The following is a 20,276-nucleotide window of genomic DNA, read 5'->3' as shown; positions in this document are numbered from 1 at the left end:
CCCTCCGTCCTAAACAATACGAATTTGCATAATTTCCCCCCAAGATTTAGCCATTAACATGCATAGGCTTCGGTTCTTTCGTGTGCTTATGGCATCACATTAATTTGGTTTCTAAATTATGCCCTAGATAGAAATGCATTATGTTAAGCTATTGCTGTTTTTTTTCCCAGGGCAAACAATTACTATCAGTGTGGAGTTTATATGTCTGTGATAGATAGATAGATAGACAGACAGACAGACAGACAGACAGACAGACAGACAGACAGACAGACAGACAGACAGACAGATAGACAGATAGACAGATAGATAGATAGATAGATAGATAGATAGATAGATAGAGAAATAATAACTGTGCACCATATTTGCTCTGTGATTTCTACTCCATACTATCTATATTTTATCTGCTCAAATTACTATTGTAATTATGAAATTTAGGTAAATATATCAGTGGTCTAACTAAATCTAAATGCATTGGCAACGAGATTAATGTTTTGAGAGTGTTAATCTAACACTTGTAATAAAAATATCTTTACCATTGTTTTGGGGTGCTGTCATTGAATTATTCAAATCAAAAACTAACTAACAGTCTGCAGAAAGCGCCCCTGACGTTGTATCATGTTGATTCATATCGAAACGTAGTAATTAATCAGCTTTTGATACTCAAAAACGAATCCCGTCGATTAAGCCACTTTAATAAATATAACTCATAATTGCATATTTTCGTTAAAATCTGACTTGGATGTCCATATAGTGTTTGATCTAAGCGGGGCGTCAGCTGGACCGACCACTTCTTCATTCAACGTTTTCCACCTCACAGCAACGCCGACACTCCGCATTGACTCACTCATTCATTCAGCACTCCGCGCGCAACACATATAACACAGTACTGCTACAGCCAACATAGTACACACTGCCTTTGCTTTAGCTGAGACAAGAAACACACACATACACTCCGTATTTTGTATTAACCCGCCATTTAAAACACTCGTGACGTTTCACAAAAGGCAGCCAATCGCAGCCCGGCTGTTATTAGGACAATGGAAAGCGCTCAGCCAATCGCAGGAATGTTCGCCGTGGCGGCAGCCAATGGAATGGAAGCCCTATTGAGAGTATGCTAGAGGGTTGAGAGACCAGACTGCTGCGTAGCGCTATTACATCCACAAACAGCCATTGCAGTACATTCACTATCCAGACAAGACAGTGGTAAGTGTCAAGCTTGTAGACATTTCAAAGTGTGAGGTAAGTACAAAAATTGCGAGAAAAGGTCAGGAAATCATACGGAATTGAAATTTACCTTGTAAAAAAGCTATTTTATTGGTGAGGGGATTTTTATGAAACGTTAAAAAATATGGTATTATTCCCTCAGAATAGATTAACCGTTTTTATTTCATTTGTCTTGATGTACACCTTAAAAAATGACGTAAAATAGTCGGTTTTATTAGAGGTTGAAATACTGAAAATATGAAAAAATATAAATTATTCGGACTATTCGAAATGTAACGTTAAGCGGACAACTAGGTGACAGAATTGCGTACAAACAAGGTCTATGGACGGTGATAGTGCCAGCAAGCAGCCATTGCAGCGCTTTATAAGGGATGTCTGTCAGAAGAAGACAGTGAACTATGAGAAATGATAAGAAAGAAAAAAAACTGACTAGCGAAAAAATTAAAGCATAACGCCATTCTTATGTGTGTGGATTTATACGCTCGGTGATATTGAAATGACAGAGATACGGGCGGAAAAAAATTACCTCAGAAGCTGCGCTTTACTGTAATGGCTGACTGTACTCGCATAGGAAACAAGGCAAAGCCATAGAGCCATAGACAGGCGCAGTTCGCTTCAACTTTTTCAAATGGTGTTTTCTACCCCGCCAAGCTCAATGTACACGTTTTTGAGGTGGAAAATAAAAATTCTATCTTTCGTCATTCCAACCCTGGTATTTTTATATTTTTCCGTGCGTGAGAAGGGTGTTAAAATGAGAGTTGAAGTGAGGTAGGTAATGCGGTCGCGCGGCTCCCCCTTATTGCAAAGCAGTGTAATGGCTGAGCGCTGACACAAAGAGAAGGAGCCATATTCTCAGTGTTAGTGCATGAAGACAAGCGGCCATTGCGAGCTTACTGCAACTCTGCACAGCACAGACCCAATGTATTACTATACACCAGGCGAATGCACTGGGCATTTTGCGAAGGAAACAATTTTCGGTCAGGAAAACTGACCCGCGCCGTTTGTTTGTCGTGTCCAAAAGCGAGCAGGAAGGCGGGTGGAGACATTTTAGAGGGACTTTCTTTCATGAAGACGGCTTTCTCACAAAATGGAAGAAGAAATATTGCCGTCGTTGTTGACCTCCTTTCCTTCAGCGAGACAAGAGTGTGCGCCATTGCTATTTCAACGGTACATATAGAGAAATGGGCTCTTTTCAACGGAGAACACGGCAAAAGTGAACTTGAATATTTAGAAATTTTACGAGTTTTTCGATGTCTCGCGTACTTTGGCACATTTAATAACTTAAATCAACTTACTTATTTCTACAGTTTTAACCCTTTTTTAACTTTGAAAAAATAAGATTTTGGAAAGTGAGTATTTATAACAACTTTTCAAATGTTTCAAAAGTGCAAACAAGACTTTATTTTTAAACAGAATAAACTGGAAGGGATGATGTTTACATCATAAATCGTCAAATTCGTCGCGAAGAAAAACCGCTTCTTATAGATGCTAAATACTAGAAAAATAACTAGTTCAAATATGTTAATGTTTTCACGTCAACAGAGCAATTTCGCTAGTCAAGTTCATTTTTAAGAGCACAGCGCTACAAATTTAAATGGGATATTTAGGGAGTAGAATTTAATACCAAGTAGATTTTTGATATGCATGTAAAAAAAATAATTATGAATTTTAATTAAATTTTAATAAAAAATTTTTTTTTATCAATTCAGGATATTTAGGCCAAGATGGGGAAGGATCCAACAAAACCAAGAGGCAAAATGTCCTCGTACGCATACTTTGTCCAGACCTGCCGAGAGGAGCATAAGAAGAAACACCCTGAGGCATCGGTCAACTTCTCTGAGTTTTCCAAAAAGTGCTCTGAGCGATGGAAGGTAAGTCACACCTTTCATTTACATTGTGTTAATGTCATTTCCCTCTCTTTGCAACAATGATTTGTTTTCATCCCTTCCTCAGACTATGTCAGCTAAGGAAAAAGGGAAGTTTGAAGATATGGCCAAACTTGACAAGGCACGTTACGAGAGGGAGATGAAGAACTACATTCCACCCAAAGGCGAGAAGAAAAAGAGGTTTAAAGACCCCAATGCTCCCAAGAGACCCCCGTAAGCATCTTGCTTGTTCATTAAGATGCATTGACATTTGTGAAGCATTCAAAGTTTATAATTTTTTTGAATCCTCTGTTCTATCAAAGGTCAGCATTCTTCATTTTCTGCGCCGAGTTCCGACCCAAGGTAAAAGAAGATACCCCTGGTCTGTCTATTGGAGATGTGGCCAAGAAACTGGGTGAGATGTGGAACAAAACAGCATCTGAGGATAAGCAACCGTATGAAAAGAAGGCCGCCAAGCTGAAGGAGAAGTATGAGAAGGTGAGAAAAGATGCCATGTCTAATCAGCATCATACACACACACACACACACACACAAAAAAAACAATGTTAACCAAACATCTCATATTCCTTTTAGGACATTGCCGCCTATCGCTCTAAAGGCAAAGTGGGAGGCGCCACAGCCAAAGCCCCTTCCAAGCCGGACAAGGCTAACGATGATGATGACGACGACGATGATGATGATGAGGAGGATGACGATGATGATGACGACGACGATGACGAGTAGATAAATAACGTTTAGAGCTTAGCTTGTTGTTTATAAAGCATTTAACCCCCCTGTACACTTTATTGAGGCCATAAAATGGGTAAATGAAATAAATAAAAAACCTGAAAAGCAAAAAAAAAGAAAGAAATAAGGCTGTGTATATGATATGTTTTTAAGCTGTACAGTTTCTTTTTTTTCCTTTTTTGTATAGTTAACACTACAGAAGTGTCATCTGTGTTCGTCCAAATGCCCCAAACCTTAATTTAGTTCTTAGTTTAATTTCTTAAAGCTGGTTCCAACACCACTATCCTTACCTGGTACAGTAAAACAGAAAAGGGGGTTGTAAAATTGTCTTGGGGTCAGTGGAGTTTTAGACGTGCACAGCACACAACCTAGTTTCATGTGAGGTTGTAGTTCATATCTTAATGTACTTTTGTTTGTTTACTCTTTTTCCAGATCAGATATTATCATCATTAGTAAATGGCCGTATCAAAGTTATTTTACTGTATTTTGAATACCACTGTAAGTGCAGAAATTATTAAAAAATGTCATTGTTTTGTTCTGGTATGCTTCTGACATCAATAAAAAATTTTTTTTTTAAATACTTTCCCCTACTTTTCTTCATAGAATCGGATTACCATCTAATTATCACCAATTGTGATAAAAAATCTTAAAGGCATTTGGAGCTCATTGTATCAAACTTAAAATGTAAGTGGATTTATTTCAAATACATTTTAATAAACTTGGATATAGATAATTTTGTTCTATTTAACTTGCAGCTTTTCTAATACTGCAAGTGAATGGTGAGTTTTATTGGTTTGTCATGTCTGGTCATGTTCATGTCAAAATGTCAGCATCATGTACTAATATTAAATACCTTTTATTTGTAATTTAACGCTATTACTGAAGACAGTGATTCCAAGCTCAAATATCTTCATATGTTTATATTGATTTCCTCTTTTGAGCATATTAATCGCTTTATTAGGGCAGTAGATTTGAATGTAGGCTATGTTACAGTACACCAACCTGTGAGTCTGTTTTGAGGCCTTCATGTTTTTCTTGACAAACATATAGAGGCTTAAAAAGAACACATGAATGTATCACCAGATGAATATCTCGATTAATCCGAGCCCCGCCTGCTGTTCATTTGGTTAAACTGCATATTACGGCGGTATACAGCGCCATCGTATGATTATTTTGTGGTACTGTCATATGTTTATACAGGGCATGACACTTCAATCAGATTATTACAGAGATCAGCAGCTCTACATTCATGCTATTCATTCCCTTATTTTTGAGCTTGTGCTTTCAGTGGTTAATATACAGCCGTCTCTCTGCAGGATGGATTTTAATAACGTTTTTTATTCTTTGACACGACAAAAAAAACCCTGTTTTTGGAAAGTCTATGATGCAGACAACTAAACAGCAGAGAAAACTTTTCAACAACCTCTCTCATTACCATGAATTGTTCATTTCTATTAACTGGTATGTTATAGAAAAGACTGGTTAGTGTCACACATTTTACTCCAGTGGATATTTATCATGATTTTTTTTCCCTTCATCTTGGCTACAAAAACATTAACATGATTATCATTTATTTAATTACCCATGTAAAAAATAAATAAAAAAATTACAAATTTAAAGCAAACACATATTGTTACCATTACTTTATAACCCGTGGTGGTGCCAAGGGAACAAAAAAACATAAAAGTTGTAATAGATAAATAAAATGTGTACTGTTTTCTACATGATTCCCATTATTCCCATTATTTCATGATTCCTAGTATTTGTACAGGCTTTACATTTTTATTTTAATGTTATTATTAGCAATTAATTTACCTGTGAATCATATTTTTACTGACATTAGCATTAGCAATAAATAATTAGCATTAATTAAAGTTTCTTATGGGCGGTGCCGGTCCTAGACTTCTGGGTGTCCTAAGCAAAACTTTGTAAGGGACAAATGAAATAAACAATTTACCCATCTAATAATAACAGCCTACTATACAGAAATTGAATAAAGTAATCAAATGTAAAAAATAAAACACTGCAGTATTCACCGTATGAATTAAACATACATTGATTTTTTTATTCAAGTTGCCAAAGTTATTCAGTGAAGAGCAGTGAGTGATTCTCTCGTTTTCTTTTGTAGTTTGATTAACATTAAATGACAAAGACAGCAGGAGGTTTATTGGCTGCTGTCACTTTAAGACCAAATGCACGGATACATTGACAAGCATTCGATTACTTTCCCAACTGTTTATGTTCACTATGTATGACATAACTGACTGAATTTTGACATATTTTTGTGTGTATTTGTAAATAAGCACACGCCCGAAGCCCAAAGTAGGCTACTTGTACGTGTTTCTCTGTCTCAGATCGAGCCGGTCTGGGGAACAACCTCTTTCACAGCTCAATACTCTTTTAACTCTTCTTTTTTTTTTTTTTCTTCTTTCGAGCATGTCCGGCAGGAGACTGTAGGCCCTATATTACGACAGTCACTTTACATGATTAGACTGATTTGAACTACGTAGGAAGGGAGACAGTGCTCTGCTTTAAAGGAAAGGAAAGAAATGCGGCGTCATATTTTCATAATCATTGGAAGCCAAAATAAAAAATTAAACAAAAATTCAATTGCTCGCTCAGCCCTAGTCATTAAATCATCATTGAGAGAAAGGGGCCCCCTGGTGGCTCTGGGGCCCTACGCAACTTGCGTACTTTGCATATAGAGAAGACCAGCACTGCTTATTGGTTAAAAACATTTTTCTAATGCACATCAGACAGTGTTTTTTTAACTAAGTTATCTGCATCTCCTGCATCTCTGCATAAGCCACTCCCAATTCAAATGAATGCACAGCACAGACTAACTGTGTGTAAGACTCCAATAAAATTATCATGTAATTAATTCCTCACAAATTCATCTCTCATTGAGTAAAACTGTCTGTGTATATTATGGTAGACTGCACAACATTATAGTATTATTTTCAGATTAAGATCCTAACAATCTTGGATCAAGTCTAACAGTCAAGAAAACTGCAGTCTGACTGAGTAACCCACGTACGAAGAACTGGCCCCCGGCCTCACCTTCAGTTTATCAAGCGGTTTGAGTTGTATTTGCCGAGGCCCCGCCTACAACACATGCACTCATTCATTAGTCAGCGTCTTTCCGCGGCCATGGCAACATCAGTGGACAACGGACTGTGGACCGCTCGAATGTAAAAGTGCCTCGAATAAAGGTAAGACATTTACTCATTCCCATGCAAACGTAGAATTAAATGTAGAACATATCTGTCATATCGCATGTCCTTATAAGGATTCATAAACTAACAAATGGACTACGTATTTTGTTTCCTTGCAAATCCTTTTTGTTACCAATGGCCTATATCTTAAGAATCTTGCACTGTTGCCTTATGGGTAATGTAGTTCCCTATTGCAGTTTTCGCCATTTGTCTGAACTTTAAGGCAAACAGAAAACAACTACAAGTCCCATGCAAAGGAATATGTAAGAGGGGTGGCGTTTGAGCTGTTTTTACATACAAACACGACTTGATCAATTTGATTTTATTGGAAAAAATGATTGAATGGAATCATTCATGGTCGACTTGGGTTATTTAAAAAAAAAAAGAAAGAAAAAGAAATGTATATATTCAAGCAATTTGAAGTGTCCCAAACGGTATTTATTATGTGCTTTTACGTCATGTGTCCAACGAACGAAATTGTCTTATTTTTTACTGTCACTGTGGTCAGGGCAAAGGTAAATAAATCAAAGTTTAGTACAGCATTAGTATTAACTGCAGGTTTGCATCCAAACCCGTAGATACATATTGTGATTGTTATCAGCGAATAAAGATTCAGTCACTGCGTTTTAAACCGATGCAATAATATTACTTTATATTTATACCTGATTTGATTGGTCCTAGTTTTCCCCACTTACATACACTACATTTTATAGTTAACTATTATCAGTAAAAATACAGTTGTTTTTTTCCCCACAAAACGAAAATTTTACAGAAATTTAAATGATTAAGGAATTCTACATAGAAATGTTTACACACTCTACATAAAAGTTTAGTACAGAAAAGTAACAATGAATTGAATTTGCTTGTTTTTTAATGTTATAAACATTTCTTATTCTTATACCGACAAATTCAACTCATTCTATCTGAAAGTTCTGCTGTACAGATTCCCTGGAACATTTTACTCAAGCAAAATAGTTTTAACACAAAGGTTGACTTCTAGCATAATAGTTCTTTAAATAGCTTTTGGGTTGTATTTTGATAAATATTTAAACAAAATAAAAGACGAGGCCTGACTTTACACTCAGTGCGTCTGGAAATGTGCAGACTGCAGAAACATTTTAATGCTGCTCTAGATGATTTGCCAGAAAGTGATGTACTGTACCCAACTTCACCCCTCTTCTGTTACTATTATTATAAATGTTTGATTTGGCTCTGCATCATCTCATCAGATTCTATGTTCTCTGACATGTTTAGGACTCATGGCCTTCAATCAACCGCACTCAAACCAGCTTCTCTAATGACGCTGTGAACTCCGGTCACATTGAAGCGCTGAAGCAACATTCAGTTTGATTTCTTTCTCATCATGAATCTGACTGAGATTTGCGACAATGCTAAGAAAGGAAGAGAATATGCACTACTGGGGAACTATGACTCGTCCATGGTGTACTACCAAGGTGTTATACAACAGATCCATAAGCACTGTTTGTCCCTCAGAGATCCTGCCCTGAAAGTCAAATGGCAACAAGTAAGGCTCTGATTTAATCTGATATGTGTTCATGACCATTTATATTTGCTCGAATAGGTTTTAGCTAAAGAATATAGGCTAGTTGTGTTGGTACAGTATATGTACAGTACTGTACAAAACCAAAAAATGGTTTTAAGTCGGTTTCTTCAAGCATCTTGGAGACGTTCCCGCAGTTCTTCTGGATTTGGTCTGTCTCAGTTTTTTCTGTTTCTTCATGTAATCACAGACTGACTCGATGATGGTGAGATCAGATCATCCTGACTGTTGTCAGATTCCTTGGGCATACAGAAATCTCACTGGATTATTACAATTAATGGCAAAAAGAATGTTTGGAAATGTAAACTGATATTTCCTACTGACACACACACACTACACGAAATGATATAAATAACTGACTTAAAAACTTTTTTTTTTTGTTGGGTATTAACATGCCTAAGACTTTTGCACAGTACTGTATATGTTGGACTCAATCCAACAGTGATTGATGGATCAACCCGCTTTGAGTCCAGATTCGGCAGGAGCTGGCAGAGGAATATGAGCAGGTGAAAAGCATTGTAAACACCCTGGAGAGTTTCAAGATGGACAAACCAGTTGATTTCCCCAACCCTGAAGAGAGCCCAAGGGACCCTGATGTCTGGCCTCCCCCAACCCCAGCGGAGCACAGGTAGAATTGGCAGCTGATTACATAAACCCCTGAGGAGTTCTTGGAGTTCTTGGACTCCGATTGTGTTTGGCTGAAAGAAGAAAGTCATATGCAACTTTGTATAACATATAAAACATTGTTTAAACCTTTTCCGATTAAAATCTGTAATAGTTATTTGGATTTTCCGAAATAATTTTTAAAATACAGTATCCTGATTTTTTTATTATTTTTTTGCCAAGTTCAATATGCTGATTTGGTGCTGAAAAATATTTCCTATTATCATTGTTGCAAACTTTTGTGCTGCTTAATATTTTTGTGGAAGCCAGGATTTTTTCAGGATTCTTTTTGTCCAATTTAATGCATTCTTTCTGAATAAAAATGTTAATTTCTTTTGAAAGTTAGTGTAAATTATACACATGTATAAGTTATATTGGCTAAATCAGTTCATCTGATTGATATGATATAAATTTAAGCACCAAAAACTCCAAACAAAATGCACTAACACAAATTTAGTGTATCTGTTTGCACATGTGGTCACATGGACCTGATGATATGACTCTGTCTGGTTATAGGGGACCTGTCCAGGTGAAGAAGCCGGTCCCTGTATCAAAGCCTCAGAGGAAAGAGTCACCTGGGATGCAGCATCGCGGACCTGTGGGGAGGGGTCAGCCGCATGTCAAATCAGAAAGACCGAACACCCGTGACGGCCGTGGAAATAAAGCTAAGGAGGATAAAGTAAGTTACCCAAACTATTACACCGTGTCTAGACCGAACGCGACCGTTAATGGGTTGTGCCCACTGATCTATATAGAATGACATTCTATATAGATCAGTGGTTGCGCCGCGCTGCAACAGCTAGAAGCTGTCTACACTGGATGACCATTGCAAATCCATTTTGTCCTTCCTATGAGAGGTATCACGAGTGCTTGGCGTACATCATAAATGGGACAAGGCATCAATTTACTGTGGGGATTTGTCGTGTCTCATCACTTATTATAATGGGCTCTACTGTCTTTTGTCGCGTCACATCGTGCCGTTCGCGTCCAGTGTAGACACAGTGTTAGGCCTAATGTACAAGATGAAGAAATGAGAATTGGAATTGTGGTTGATTTCATTTCAGACTAGACCATTTAATTTGTCTTGGTACCTATTATCATGTGTCGTATCTGTCTGTGTTTTCAGAGTAAGAAGAACTCCCAGGAGGGTGCTGCTGATGTGGAACAGAGGAAGTTTGATGGCACAGGCTATGACAGCGATCTGGTGGATGCACTGGAGAGAGATATTGTGTCCCGGAATCTCAATATCCACTGGTATTGTGCCATTTTACTACTAGTTTTACTTTTCAAGTACTTATGATCATATAGTTTTCAAAATCATTTACTATCATTAAATTAACTTAAATCTTAGTCTTTATTCTCACACTGGAGCCTAGCAAATCTCAATAATATATGATACTTTTTGTGAGAGAACACAAAAGGTTCGTGAGCTACGGAGAATTAAGAATTCATTCCCTTAATTCATTCCCTCGTTTCACTAAATTGAGGCCAAGTTATACTAATTTGTTCTTTGTTTTGATTTAACTAAAACAAGGGAACAAATTATTACAACATGGCCATCATTTTACTAAAACAAGGAAACAAATTCCAAAATTGTGGGAACGAATTCTTATTGATGGCATTTATATTAATATTTGAGCAAATACAAAAGCATAAAAATATAATTTTCCTACGCATCTCATATTGTTTTTTATCACCATGTCCCTTTAGGGGATCAATAGAACAACACCAGAGTGAGTAAAGAACTGAATTTTCCCTTTTAAATAATGGATCGATGTGGTGCCGAAATCTGACTCTGTGGTGCTTTTCCCTACCATGCAGAAAAATTAGATGCAACAGCGTTATCTTTATATGCCCAAACTTCCCTTATTTGAATTGAAAAATTTGATTGAAATTTAAACTGCACAATTATCCCAGTTCTCTCAAATAATTGTGATTAGATCAAATAACCACGATCAGACAGCACCGGTAATCAATAACTGTTAACATTTAACCTATACCTGTTAAACACTACATACTAAAGTACAAAATGTGTCAATATGTAAATGTACTTTCGTTTGCCTTCTAAACAAAAATAAAGATATTTTTATGAAATCTGATAGATTTCTGTCCCTCAATACACACACATGCAACTACCACTTTATGAAAAAGATTGTAAAACCAATCCATATGAATTAAACGGTTTATTCCAAATTTTCTGAAGAGACACGATCACTTGATATGATGAACAGATTTAATTTAGGCTTTCATTCACATAAACATTCATCAACGCACACATCAGATTGGGTAAACGAAAGGTTGAGCTTCCGCAATAACCAATGAAGTTTTTTCTCATGTTTCAAGCAAGTTCGGTTGAGCTTCTTTTTATGTTCGCTGATCAAATAAAAGCCTAAATTAAATCTGTTCATCATAAAGTGATCGTGTCTCTTCAGAAAATTTGGAGTAAACCGCTCGATTCAAATTAATTAGTTTTACAATCTCTTTATGAACATTTTGAAGTGACAAAGTGGTAGTTGCTTAGCTGTCAATGGAGGGACAGGAATCTCACAGATTTCATAAAAAATATCTTACTTTTTTTGTTTTCGAAGATAAACGGAAGTCTAACGGGTTTCCAAAAAGCATCCAAAAAGAGTTTGTATTCTGCACTTTTTTTTTTTTTTTTTTTTTTTTAAATCAAAATCAGCCCAGAAAATGTGAAAAAAGCTCAAATTCCTTCTGGGCCTAGGCACTGGCTGTATAAATAGCGACGTCGTGAGTTTAGTTTTCGTACTTCTACAGAGTGTAGTTGTTGTGTGTTGAGTCAGCGACAGCTGTCAGTCACAGTGGCAGTTAGTGATTCAGTGTTGGACAGTGATTCAGGCAAGCTGTCATGTGTTACTGTTCCTACAGGGATGACATAGCAGATCTGGAAGATGCCAAAAAGCTGCTGAGAGAGGCAGTGGTCCTGCCTATGTGGATGCCAGACTTCTTCAAGGGGATCCGCCGCCCGTGGAAGGTTAATATGTTAGATGACACCTAATGCCAGAGTTTGACATCTGAGCATACATGCATATGGATGCATAGTCTGTCATATTGTTTTTTGCCAAAATGTATGTTTATTTCTTGTGATGATCGTTTTTTAGTCCACCAGGGGGCGCTGTTAAACTAGTTTATTATGTAGGACAGACTGAACATTTTTCAACACAACCTCTCAAGAGCACCGTAACATTCGTCACAGATTGAGTCGGGTTGATATATCTCTACTTCAGTTTGTTTTTCACATACCATCTGGTCTACTGAAGTGTTTTTTTCCACAAACCATCAACTGCATCGTTGTTGTTTTTAAAATATGTGCCCGTGTGAAGATGATACCAATGCATGTTGTTCTTAAACTGTCAGGGGGTGCTGATGGTGGGGCCTCCAGGTACAGGGAAGACCATGCTGGCTAAAGCAGTTGCGACCGAATGTGGCACAACATTTTTCAATGTGTCGTCCTCCACGCTGACCTCAAAGTACAGGGGAGAGTCTGAGAAACTGGTGCGGCTCCTCTTTGAAATGGTGAGTGATCTCCAAGGAAGCAGTGTAGACTCTGTGATAGTGTTTGTCCATTGTCCACTTTCAAACAACATCAAAAACTGAAACGGCGATTACATACAAAATCTACATAGATCGACAGTAGAGACCTGTATATTCTAACATGGGGACCAATTATTTCAAACACATTTTTGAAGTGTATTTTACTGTGCCATGATGTCTTTAGTATTATTTACAGGTACTTTTATAGCTAGTTGGACAACAGTATAGCAAAAAAGGTTAGTTAGTTAGTTAATTATAGAAAAAAACATATGCCTTTACTAAAGGCAAAATCAATTTCAGGGCTTAAATATTGCTGCTTTAAAAATGTTTTAAAAATCCTGATTCTGACCCACTTTACAACAAAACTTCCTGAAATTAATTAAAGGGGATATAACACACAGTTTTTGCCAATCTCAGGTTAATCTTGAGTTCCTATAGAGTAGTATTGCCACCTTTATATCTCCGAAGAGTCTTTACTCTTTAGTTTTATCAGATTTATAAAAGACCGTTGTACCGATTCTTTCCGAAAACAGTCGAGCTCCTGGAGGCGTGTCGTGGGCGGAGCTATAAAGAGTCACGCACAATACATCATCGCATTGTCCCTGGATAACACACTGATTTCGTTGTCTAAAAACAAAATGACAGCACTGCCGACGGCTTCCGTAACCCGAAGGAAGCACGTTGATGTGCGTGCTCTTGCTCTCGCTCTGGTTGATGTGTGCACGCTCTTCCAGGAGAAGTGCCCTTACAAGTAATTCCGCCCTTTATGACGTCGTACAGGGCCGTATTTGGCACAGAAATACTCCGTCATATGTCCAACTAATTTTTTAAAACTTTGGCCATGTTTAGCATGAGAATCCAACTCTTTAACAGTGTAAATAAGCCAGAATGCATGAAATAGCATTAGACATCCCCTTTAAGTACATGCATGATAACATGATAATACAAGATCTGATAATTAAAAATGTTGGTCTTGTTATAGTCTTTTTTTTTTTTTTTTTACAGGCTCGTTTTTATGCTCCCACAACAATTTTTATTGATGAGATCGACTCTATTTGCGGGAGGCGGGGCACATCAGATGAACATGAGGCCAGTCGCAGAGTGAAGTCCGAATTACTTGTGCAGATGGATGGTGAGTTTTGTGTAGTAAACGACCCTGTTATGAAAGAAAAATGCAGCCGTATTTTAACGCCTACCCGTGTAATGGCATCAGGTGTAGGAGGTGCTCAAGAGAGTGACGATCCCTCTAAAATGGTAATGGTCCTGGCTGCCACTAACTTCCCCTGGGACATTGATGAGGCTCTAAGGAGACGACTGGAGAAGAGAATCTACATTCCACTGCCCACTGGTAATCTAACGCCCTCACACACAAACGCCCATCAACAGGACAGCATCCTCCAGGCAGTCACGGCTCCTCTGATTTCTCCATGCATCTCACCCACTCATAAATGAACCTGCCTCACTAATTTCTATCCATTCACACTGCTGTGTAGTTCAGTTAGTTAGTCATTACTCATGAGCTTTCATTGTCTGATGCAACTCTTTTGTTATAGTTAAAGGGCCTGGATTTTAGAATATCAAATATGTTGGGAGACAAAAATGTCATATTTCTCCCTGAAACCAAAAGGACAAACTTAGAAATTGTATAAATAAAATGGAGATTATTTTTTAGGATTTTTGAAACTGGCATTTGTCATGATACTTAAGGACATTTTGAAATATGAATTATTAGAATTTTCATTGCTGATTTAAAATAACTAAAAAAAAAAAAAAAAAAAAAAAAAATATATATATATATATATATATATATATATATATATATATATATATATATATATATATATATATATATATATATATATATATATATATATATATACAGTACCAGTCAAAAGTTTGGAAACATTACTATTTTTAATGTTTTTGAAAGAAGTCTCTTATGCTCATCAAGCCTGCAGTAAAAAACAAACAAAAAAAAAACAGTAATATTATGAAATATTATTACAATTTAAAATAATGGTTCTCTTTTTTAATATACTTTAAAATGTAATTTATTTTTGGGATGCAAAGCTGAATTTTCATCAGCAAGTACTCCAGTCTTTGGTGTCTTATGATCCTTCAGAAATCATTCTAATATGATGATTTATGATCAATGTTGGAAACAGTTGTGCTGCTTAATATTTTTTTTATAACCTGAGATACTTTTTTCAGGATTATTTGATGAATAAAAAGTTAAAAAGAACTGTATTTATTTAGAATAGAAATCTTTTGTAACAATATACACTACCGTTCAAAAGTTTGGGAACAATAACTATTTTTTTTAAAGAAATTAGTACTTTAATTCAACAAGGATCCATTAAATTGATAAAAGGTGATAGTAATGATTTATGTTGTTAGAAATGTTTTTATTATGAATAAATGCTGTTTTTATGAATAAATGCTGTTAACGTTTTACTCATCAATGAATCCTGAAAAAAGTATTCCAAAAAAATATATTAAACAGCACAACTGTTTCCATCATTGATAATAACTGAGTATCAAATCATCATATTAGAATGATTTCTGAAGGATCATAAGACACCAAAGACTGGAGTACTTGCTGATGAAAATTCAGCTTTGCATCACAAAAATAAATTACATTTTAAAATATATTAAAAAAGAGAACCATTATTTTAAATTGTAACAATATTTCATAATATTACTTTTTTTTTTTTTTTTTTTTTTTTTTTTTTTTTTCTCTGCAGGCTTGATGAGCGTAAGAGACTTCTTTCAAAAACATTAAAAATAGTAATGTTTCCAAACTTTTGACTGGTACTAAAACAAAACATTTACAGACATTATAAACATGTATTAGTTCTCCTCACTCCACAAATCATTTCAATTTAACGGTATTCACAGAACAGGAATGATAAATATAAGTATAAAACAAACATAAATTATTGTTGAATTCATTGTAAACGACATTTATTAAAGGCAAACTAAAAGTACCAGTATGTTGGGAAATGCGCTATACAAATAAACTTGGGCTCACACACCACTGTCATTCAGCTGGAATCCAAATGTATTGACTTTGTTTTGTTTTGCTTGAATTGCATTATACAAGTTGCTTTGGAATATAAGTCTCAACATGTTTCAGATTATTAAAAAAAACTTGATTTATATTCCAGGAAATATGGTAGTCAAAATAATATTTTGAACACAAGCTGTCTATTTTTTTTATTTTTTATTTTTTTTTATCAAAACAGGAGAACAATAAAAAAAATAAAAATAAAAGTAAACAAAGCATAATCATTTATTACATGGCTTTCATCAAACCATTACTGAACTCCACAGCTGAAGGACGGGCAGAACTGTTAAAGATCAACCTACGGGAAGTTGAAGTGGAATCTGACGTGGATCTCACCCTCATCGCTGAGAAAATTGAGGGTTATTCAGGAGCTGACATCACCAACGTCTGCAGGTACTGTATGTTTTCAGGATTACAGATAACACCTTGTCCAAACTGAATGCTTCAAGCATCATGTCATTTTTCTGCCCTTGGTAAAAATGTAATACAGTGCAAAGCGACAAAATCACAGCCAAACAGACTCAAGCCCAACTGTGGCTGCCTGGGGCCCTTTAGTATATTTTCCATTCATTTTTCCTTCAGCATTGCAGAAATTTTCCTGAATAGAAGAGTTATCTTGAACCAAACCAACCAGCTCCAGCTGCTTCAGCTAAAAGGACAAAGTGTGTTTTAAGAGGGACCAATCTCAAACAGCACTGAAAAAGATTTAATCAATTCAGTCTGGGTTTATATGGTTTATATTTGCATATTAAGGGGTGAGAGAAAGTATTTTAATATATTTTATTTCATATATAAAATAAAGCCATATTATACCCTTATACAAAGTCTTGATTTTGTTTTAAGGGTCTACTAGAAGTGTTTTTTTAACATTCAAGCAAAACGAACCAACTAGTCACCACTGTTACCTAAACCGCAGTAACATGGTCGCACCTCTGTCGTCTAAACCACATTGGTTCAATTATATAGGACTGTTGTTAATCATGTCACGCGCAGGTGGAGGAGTAATGCTGTAATGAACGTGGCACCTAATGGCCTGGTTTCACAGACAGGGCTTAGATTAAGTCAGGATTAGGCCTTAGATAAATTAGGACATTTAAGCAGCTTTTATAAACGTGCCTGAGAGAAAAAACATGGTGTGCATCTTGAAACAAAACAATGTCACTGACATATCTTGCTTTCATTTAAAACAGATCAAACATGCATTTTAGCCGGGAGAATGACTACTTCTCTGAGTTCCCTCATGCATCATACTCCGGGGATCCCTTGTGCATTTACGCCACTCTTAAAAAAACGGCACTGATTGTTGACATGCTAAAATGCTAAAGCATAGGTCCTCTTTAAATGAAGCTGTGTAAGCTCTAAACATGTTGATTTGACTGATGAACTTGTGTTTGTTCTCTCAGAGATGCATCAATGATGGCCATGCGAAGGAGGATCCAGGGTCTGAGTCCGGAGGAGATCCGTGCTCTTTCTAAAGATGAGCTGCAGATGCCAGTCACCATGAAGGACTTTGAGCTTACACTCAAAAAGATCTCAAAATCCGTCTCGGCTTCAGACCTGGAGAAGTATGAGTCCTGGATGTCCGAGTTTGGGTCTGTGTAAAAGACAAACGACAGCTAAAAGACAAGTGTGAATGTGCGAAGGCACATTGTGGACCAATACTTGAAAAAAAGGCACGCTTTTATGTTTCAAGACATTTTAATATTCAAAATATGCTACTGAAAACTACCAGTGTTCAGATGTGTTGGGACATGTTTGGACCGAGAAGAGTTGCTTAAATGCACTACCGGTCTGTGTATGGCACTGAGCCACTTTTATTTGTTTCTAGCATCTCAGTTTCAAGTCATTTCTAACTTCATTCTCTTCTAACAGATGGAAATCACATGAGTTGCTAATAATCTGTTTTAAGTTTCAAAAACTGAAAAGCTTGTGAAAATTATGTTTGACAAGGGAGACCAGCATAATCCTGGTACTGTACTGGATGTTTTTTAATGTTTAATAGACACTTAGGTGCTGTGTACTTTTATTTGCTTTACTTGATAGTTCTAATAAAATGAACATTTTATTCTCTACCTATTACATGTGTTTTGGCCAGAAACAATCAAAATGTACCTTATTTACTTTCTCGATACACTTTTTAATTATAGACCTTTTGCGCCAGAGAAATTTTGTGTTTGAACTTGTTTATGGCATCGCTGTCAAAGAGTAATTACCTGGTGAAGTGGATATACCTACAGTATTGTAAAGTTAACGATAGTTATCTATCTAGTTATCATGAGCATTTTAATGTTTGAAGCGGATATCATAACAAATGTCATTAGACCGGGAGGATTTTAAAACGATCGTCTCATTCATAAATCCGTAAGATCTTACATTCATGCTGTGGAAATACAAACCAGAAGACAGAACAAAACTAGCAAAGTGCTGAAAAGGGGCGGGGCTACTTAAGGTCTATAGCACTGAGGTTTACTTTGAAACAATTTTCACAGTACATTTTACAAATAAAATATATATATAACAAAAACTTCAATTGAATTAAATTTAAAATTTTAAAGTAGAAAGAATTAAATAGTATTTTTTTTTCACAGTATGTAAAAAAAGTTTTTGTCTTCAAAATATTTCATCAGAATACAGTAACCCATAATAACCCCCCCCCCATATTTTATGAATAAAATAAAAAATCATAATGTGCATGGATTTATAATAAATATTGCAATATTCCATAAAAAGACACAGAATCCCTTTCAAACCAACTTTCTGTTGGCCATCGCAACGAATCAACGTGACCGCAAAATCTTTCACCCTCGTGCCAAATTCCAGATCGCATGAATTCCTTTTGAAATGACTGGGTTATGCTCATGAAAATTCACCAAGCAACGGTAATTGTGACCGGATCTTTACACATTACAAATTGGAAACATTGTCCTAAAATAACAAATCCTTAATTAATACTCATTAATTATTGTATTAGATTACAAACAGAAATATAATTTCAAAATTGGAATGGGGCATCAACACATCATCTTTTCAAAAGAGGCATTTACACTTTGTATGACTCCTTTATAGCCAGATCTGGATCCGTGATGGGCGATGAAGTTGTTCTTGTGTCCTACAGCAGCAGAAGGGTGTGACTCAGTGGTCAGGAGGGAGGACAGTGGGTGGAGAAGATGACTCTGTTGTGTGGGTGTGGGCTGTGTGTGGAATTTATTGTTTTCTGACTACTACTGAGTTAATACGGTCACGTCATGATGTGTTGTCAGCCCGAAGGGAAGTATTCATGATTGTTATGAAAGTATTTATGTTCTGCTTTTTTATTATTTATATACCAGCATAGATGGCATCTGATTAAATTTGGTTTGTCAAAAAGATGCAGGTTTTGTTCTGTTATGTGAATTCATCCCAGAGGGTTTGTGTGGACACAGATGGACGTGGCAGCTATAGTGTATATACAAAGAGTGTGTGAATGAATCATAAGTGGACAACAGTCCGGCCGGCTGACGAGAGGGCCGGTGATGGCATGACGTGTCATGTGTGCAGTGGAGATCGAGGAAATAGTCAATACTTGTCCTGAAGCGTGGCTTTGTAAAGGCCACTACACATGGCTATGAAACAACCCAGCTGCTCTTATTTACTCTGATGATTTTTCTCCACCGAGCATGTTGTTCAGGAAAACATGACATTTATATAAAACAGCAGTACACAGTATTTCATACACATGCTCTTAATTTGATGGTTTAATCAAACTTGTCGGGTCATTGAAAACAAATCCCCTCCGGACATCACTTTTGGCCACTACTAATAAAAACAACACATATTATATGTATATTGGATTAAGGGCAATACATTGAAGGTGTTGGATTAAAGGCATATGTTCCAGATAGCGTCAAATGCATCTATTTTTACCCATAACTGCCCGTTCATAAATGTATTCTGGGGTGATTATCTTTAGTGGTATAGATTATATCGTATGTAGACCTGAAGATTTAGTGGTACAAATTCAGATCAGTCACTCCTCCACAGCATCTGGCCCCAGACAGATGTAGATGCTTTAATGGATTTAATGACTACATGAATTTGTTCTTTCACTACTGGCACCATATTTACATGGAAACATTTGATAATGTTTGCTGTTGGACAGGCACATGTAAACTACTAAATATAAATGCCTTTGATGTGAATATTTGTGGTTTTTGTAGAATGGGAGTTGGAATATTCACAGTTTCATGTACTGCATTCTGAGAGTCTCACATGGCCTTCAGCAGCAGCATTTGATTTTATGCTGTTCTGAAAGTTAATCTGGTGGTTTTTAGAGGAAGGAGGCTATACTGTGATGCATTTGATACTTCTTTGCATTGAGTGTTTCTACTCTCGGTTTCAGA

General features: G+C 36.4%; 2 protein-coding genes across 4 annotated transcripts; both read left to right on the top strand.

The window, feature by feature from the left end:
* The first annotated feature begins 880 nt into the window (after positions 1 to 880).
* On the top strand, positions 881 to 5,557 carry hmgb1a (high mobility group box 1a). 3 transcript variants are annotated; one of them, XM_081354809.1, is made up of 7 exons: positions 881 to 1,203; positions 2,934 to 3,095; positions 3,178 to 3,323; positions 3,413 to 3,587; positions 3,684 to 3,829; positions 4,269 to 4,334; positions 4,440 to 5,557. In XM_081354809.1, the coding sequence occupies exons 2-6, from the start codon at positions 2,949 to 2,951 to the stop codon at positions 4,324 to 4,326; spliced, it is 672 nt and encodes a 223-aa protein (XP_081210935.1). In that variant the 5' UTR covers positions 881 to 1,203; positions 2,934 to 2,948; the 3' UTR covers positions 4,327 to 4,334; positions 4,440 to 5,557. The 3 variants fall into 3 exon arrangements, with proteins under 3 accessions (XP_081210935.1, XP_081210934.1, XP_081210936.1); XM_081354808.1 differs by lacking the exon at positions 4,440 to 5,557 and having other exon boundaries at positions 4,269 to 4,414; XM_081354810.1 differs by lacking the exons at positions 881 to 1,203; positions 4,269 to 4,334; positions 4,440 to 5,557 and adding an exon at positions 2,023 to 2,391 and having other exon boundaries at positions 3,684 to 3,952.
* On the top strand, positions 4,488 to 18,058 carry katnal1 (katanin p60 subunit A-like 1). Its single transcript, XM_081354798.1, has 12 exons — positions 4,488 to 4,520; positions 6,801 to 7,048; positions 8,306 to 8,576; positions 9,086 to 9,240; positions 9,792 to 9,954; positions 10,402 to 10,529; positions 12,165 to 12,270; positions 12,654 to 12,812; positions 13,836 to 13,962; positions 14,044 to 14,178; positions 16,164 to 16,290; positions 17,301 to 18,058. Exons 3-12 carry the CDS (start codon positions 8,415 to 8,417, stop codon positions 17,497 to 17,499), a joined length of 1,461 nt encoding a protein of 486 aa, XP_081210924.1. The 5' UTR covers positions 4,488 to 4,520; positions 6,801 to 7,048; positions 8,306 to 8,414; the 3' UTR covers positions 17,500 to 18,058.
* Positions 18,059 to 20,276: the final 2,218 nt, after the last annotated feature.

This window comes from Scardinius erythrophthalmus (assembly GCF_964197995.2).
Source record: "Scardinius erythrophthalmus genome assembly, chromosome: 23".
NCBI classification, from domain to species: Eukaryota; Metazoa; Chordata; class Actinopteri; order Cypriniformes; family Leuciscidae; genus Scardinius; species Scardinius erythrophthalmus.
Note: the sequence above shows the minus strand (reverse complement) of the source record. Positions and strands in the feature narration are given on the sequence as shown.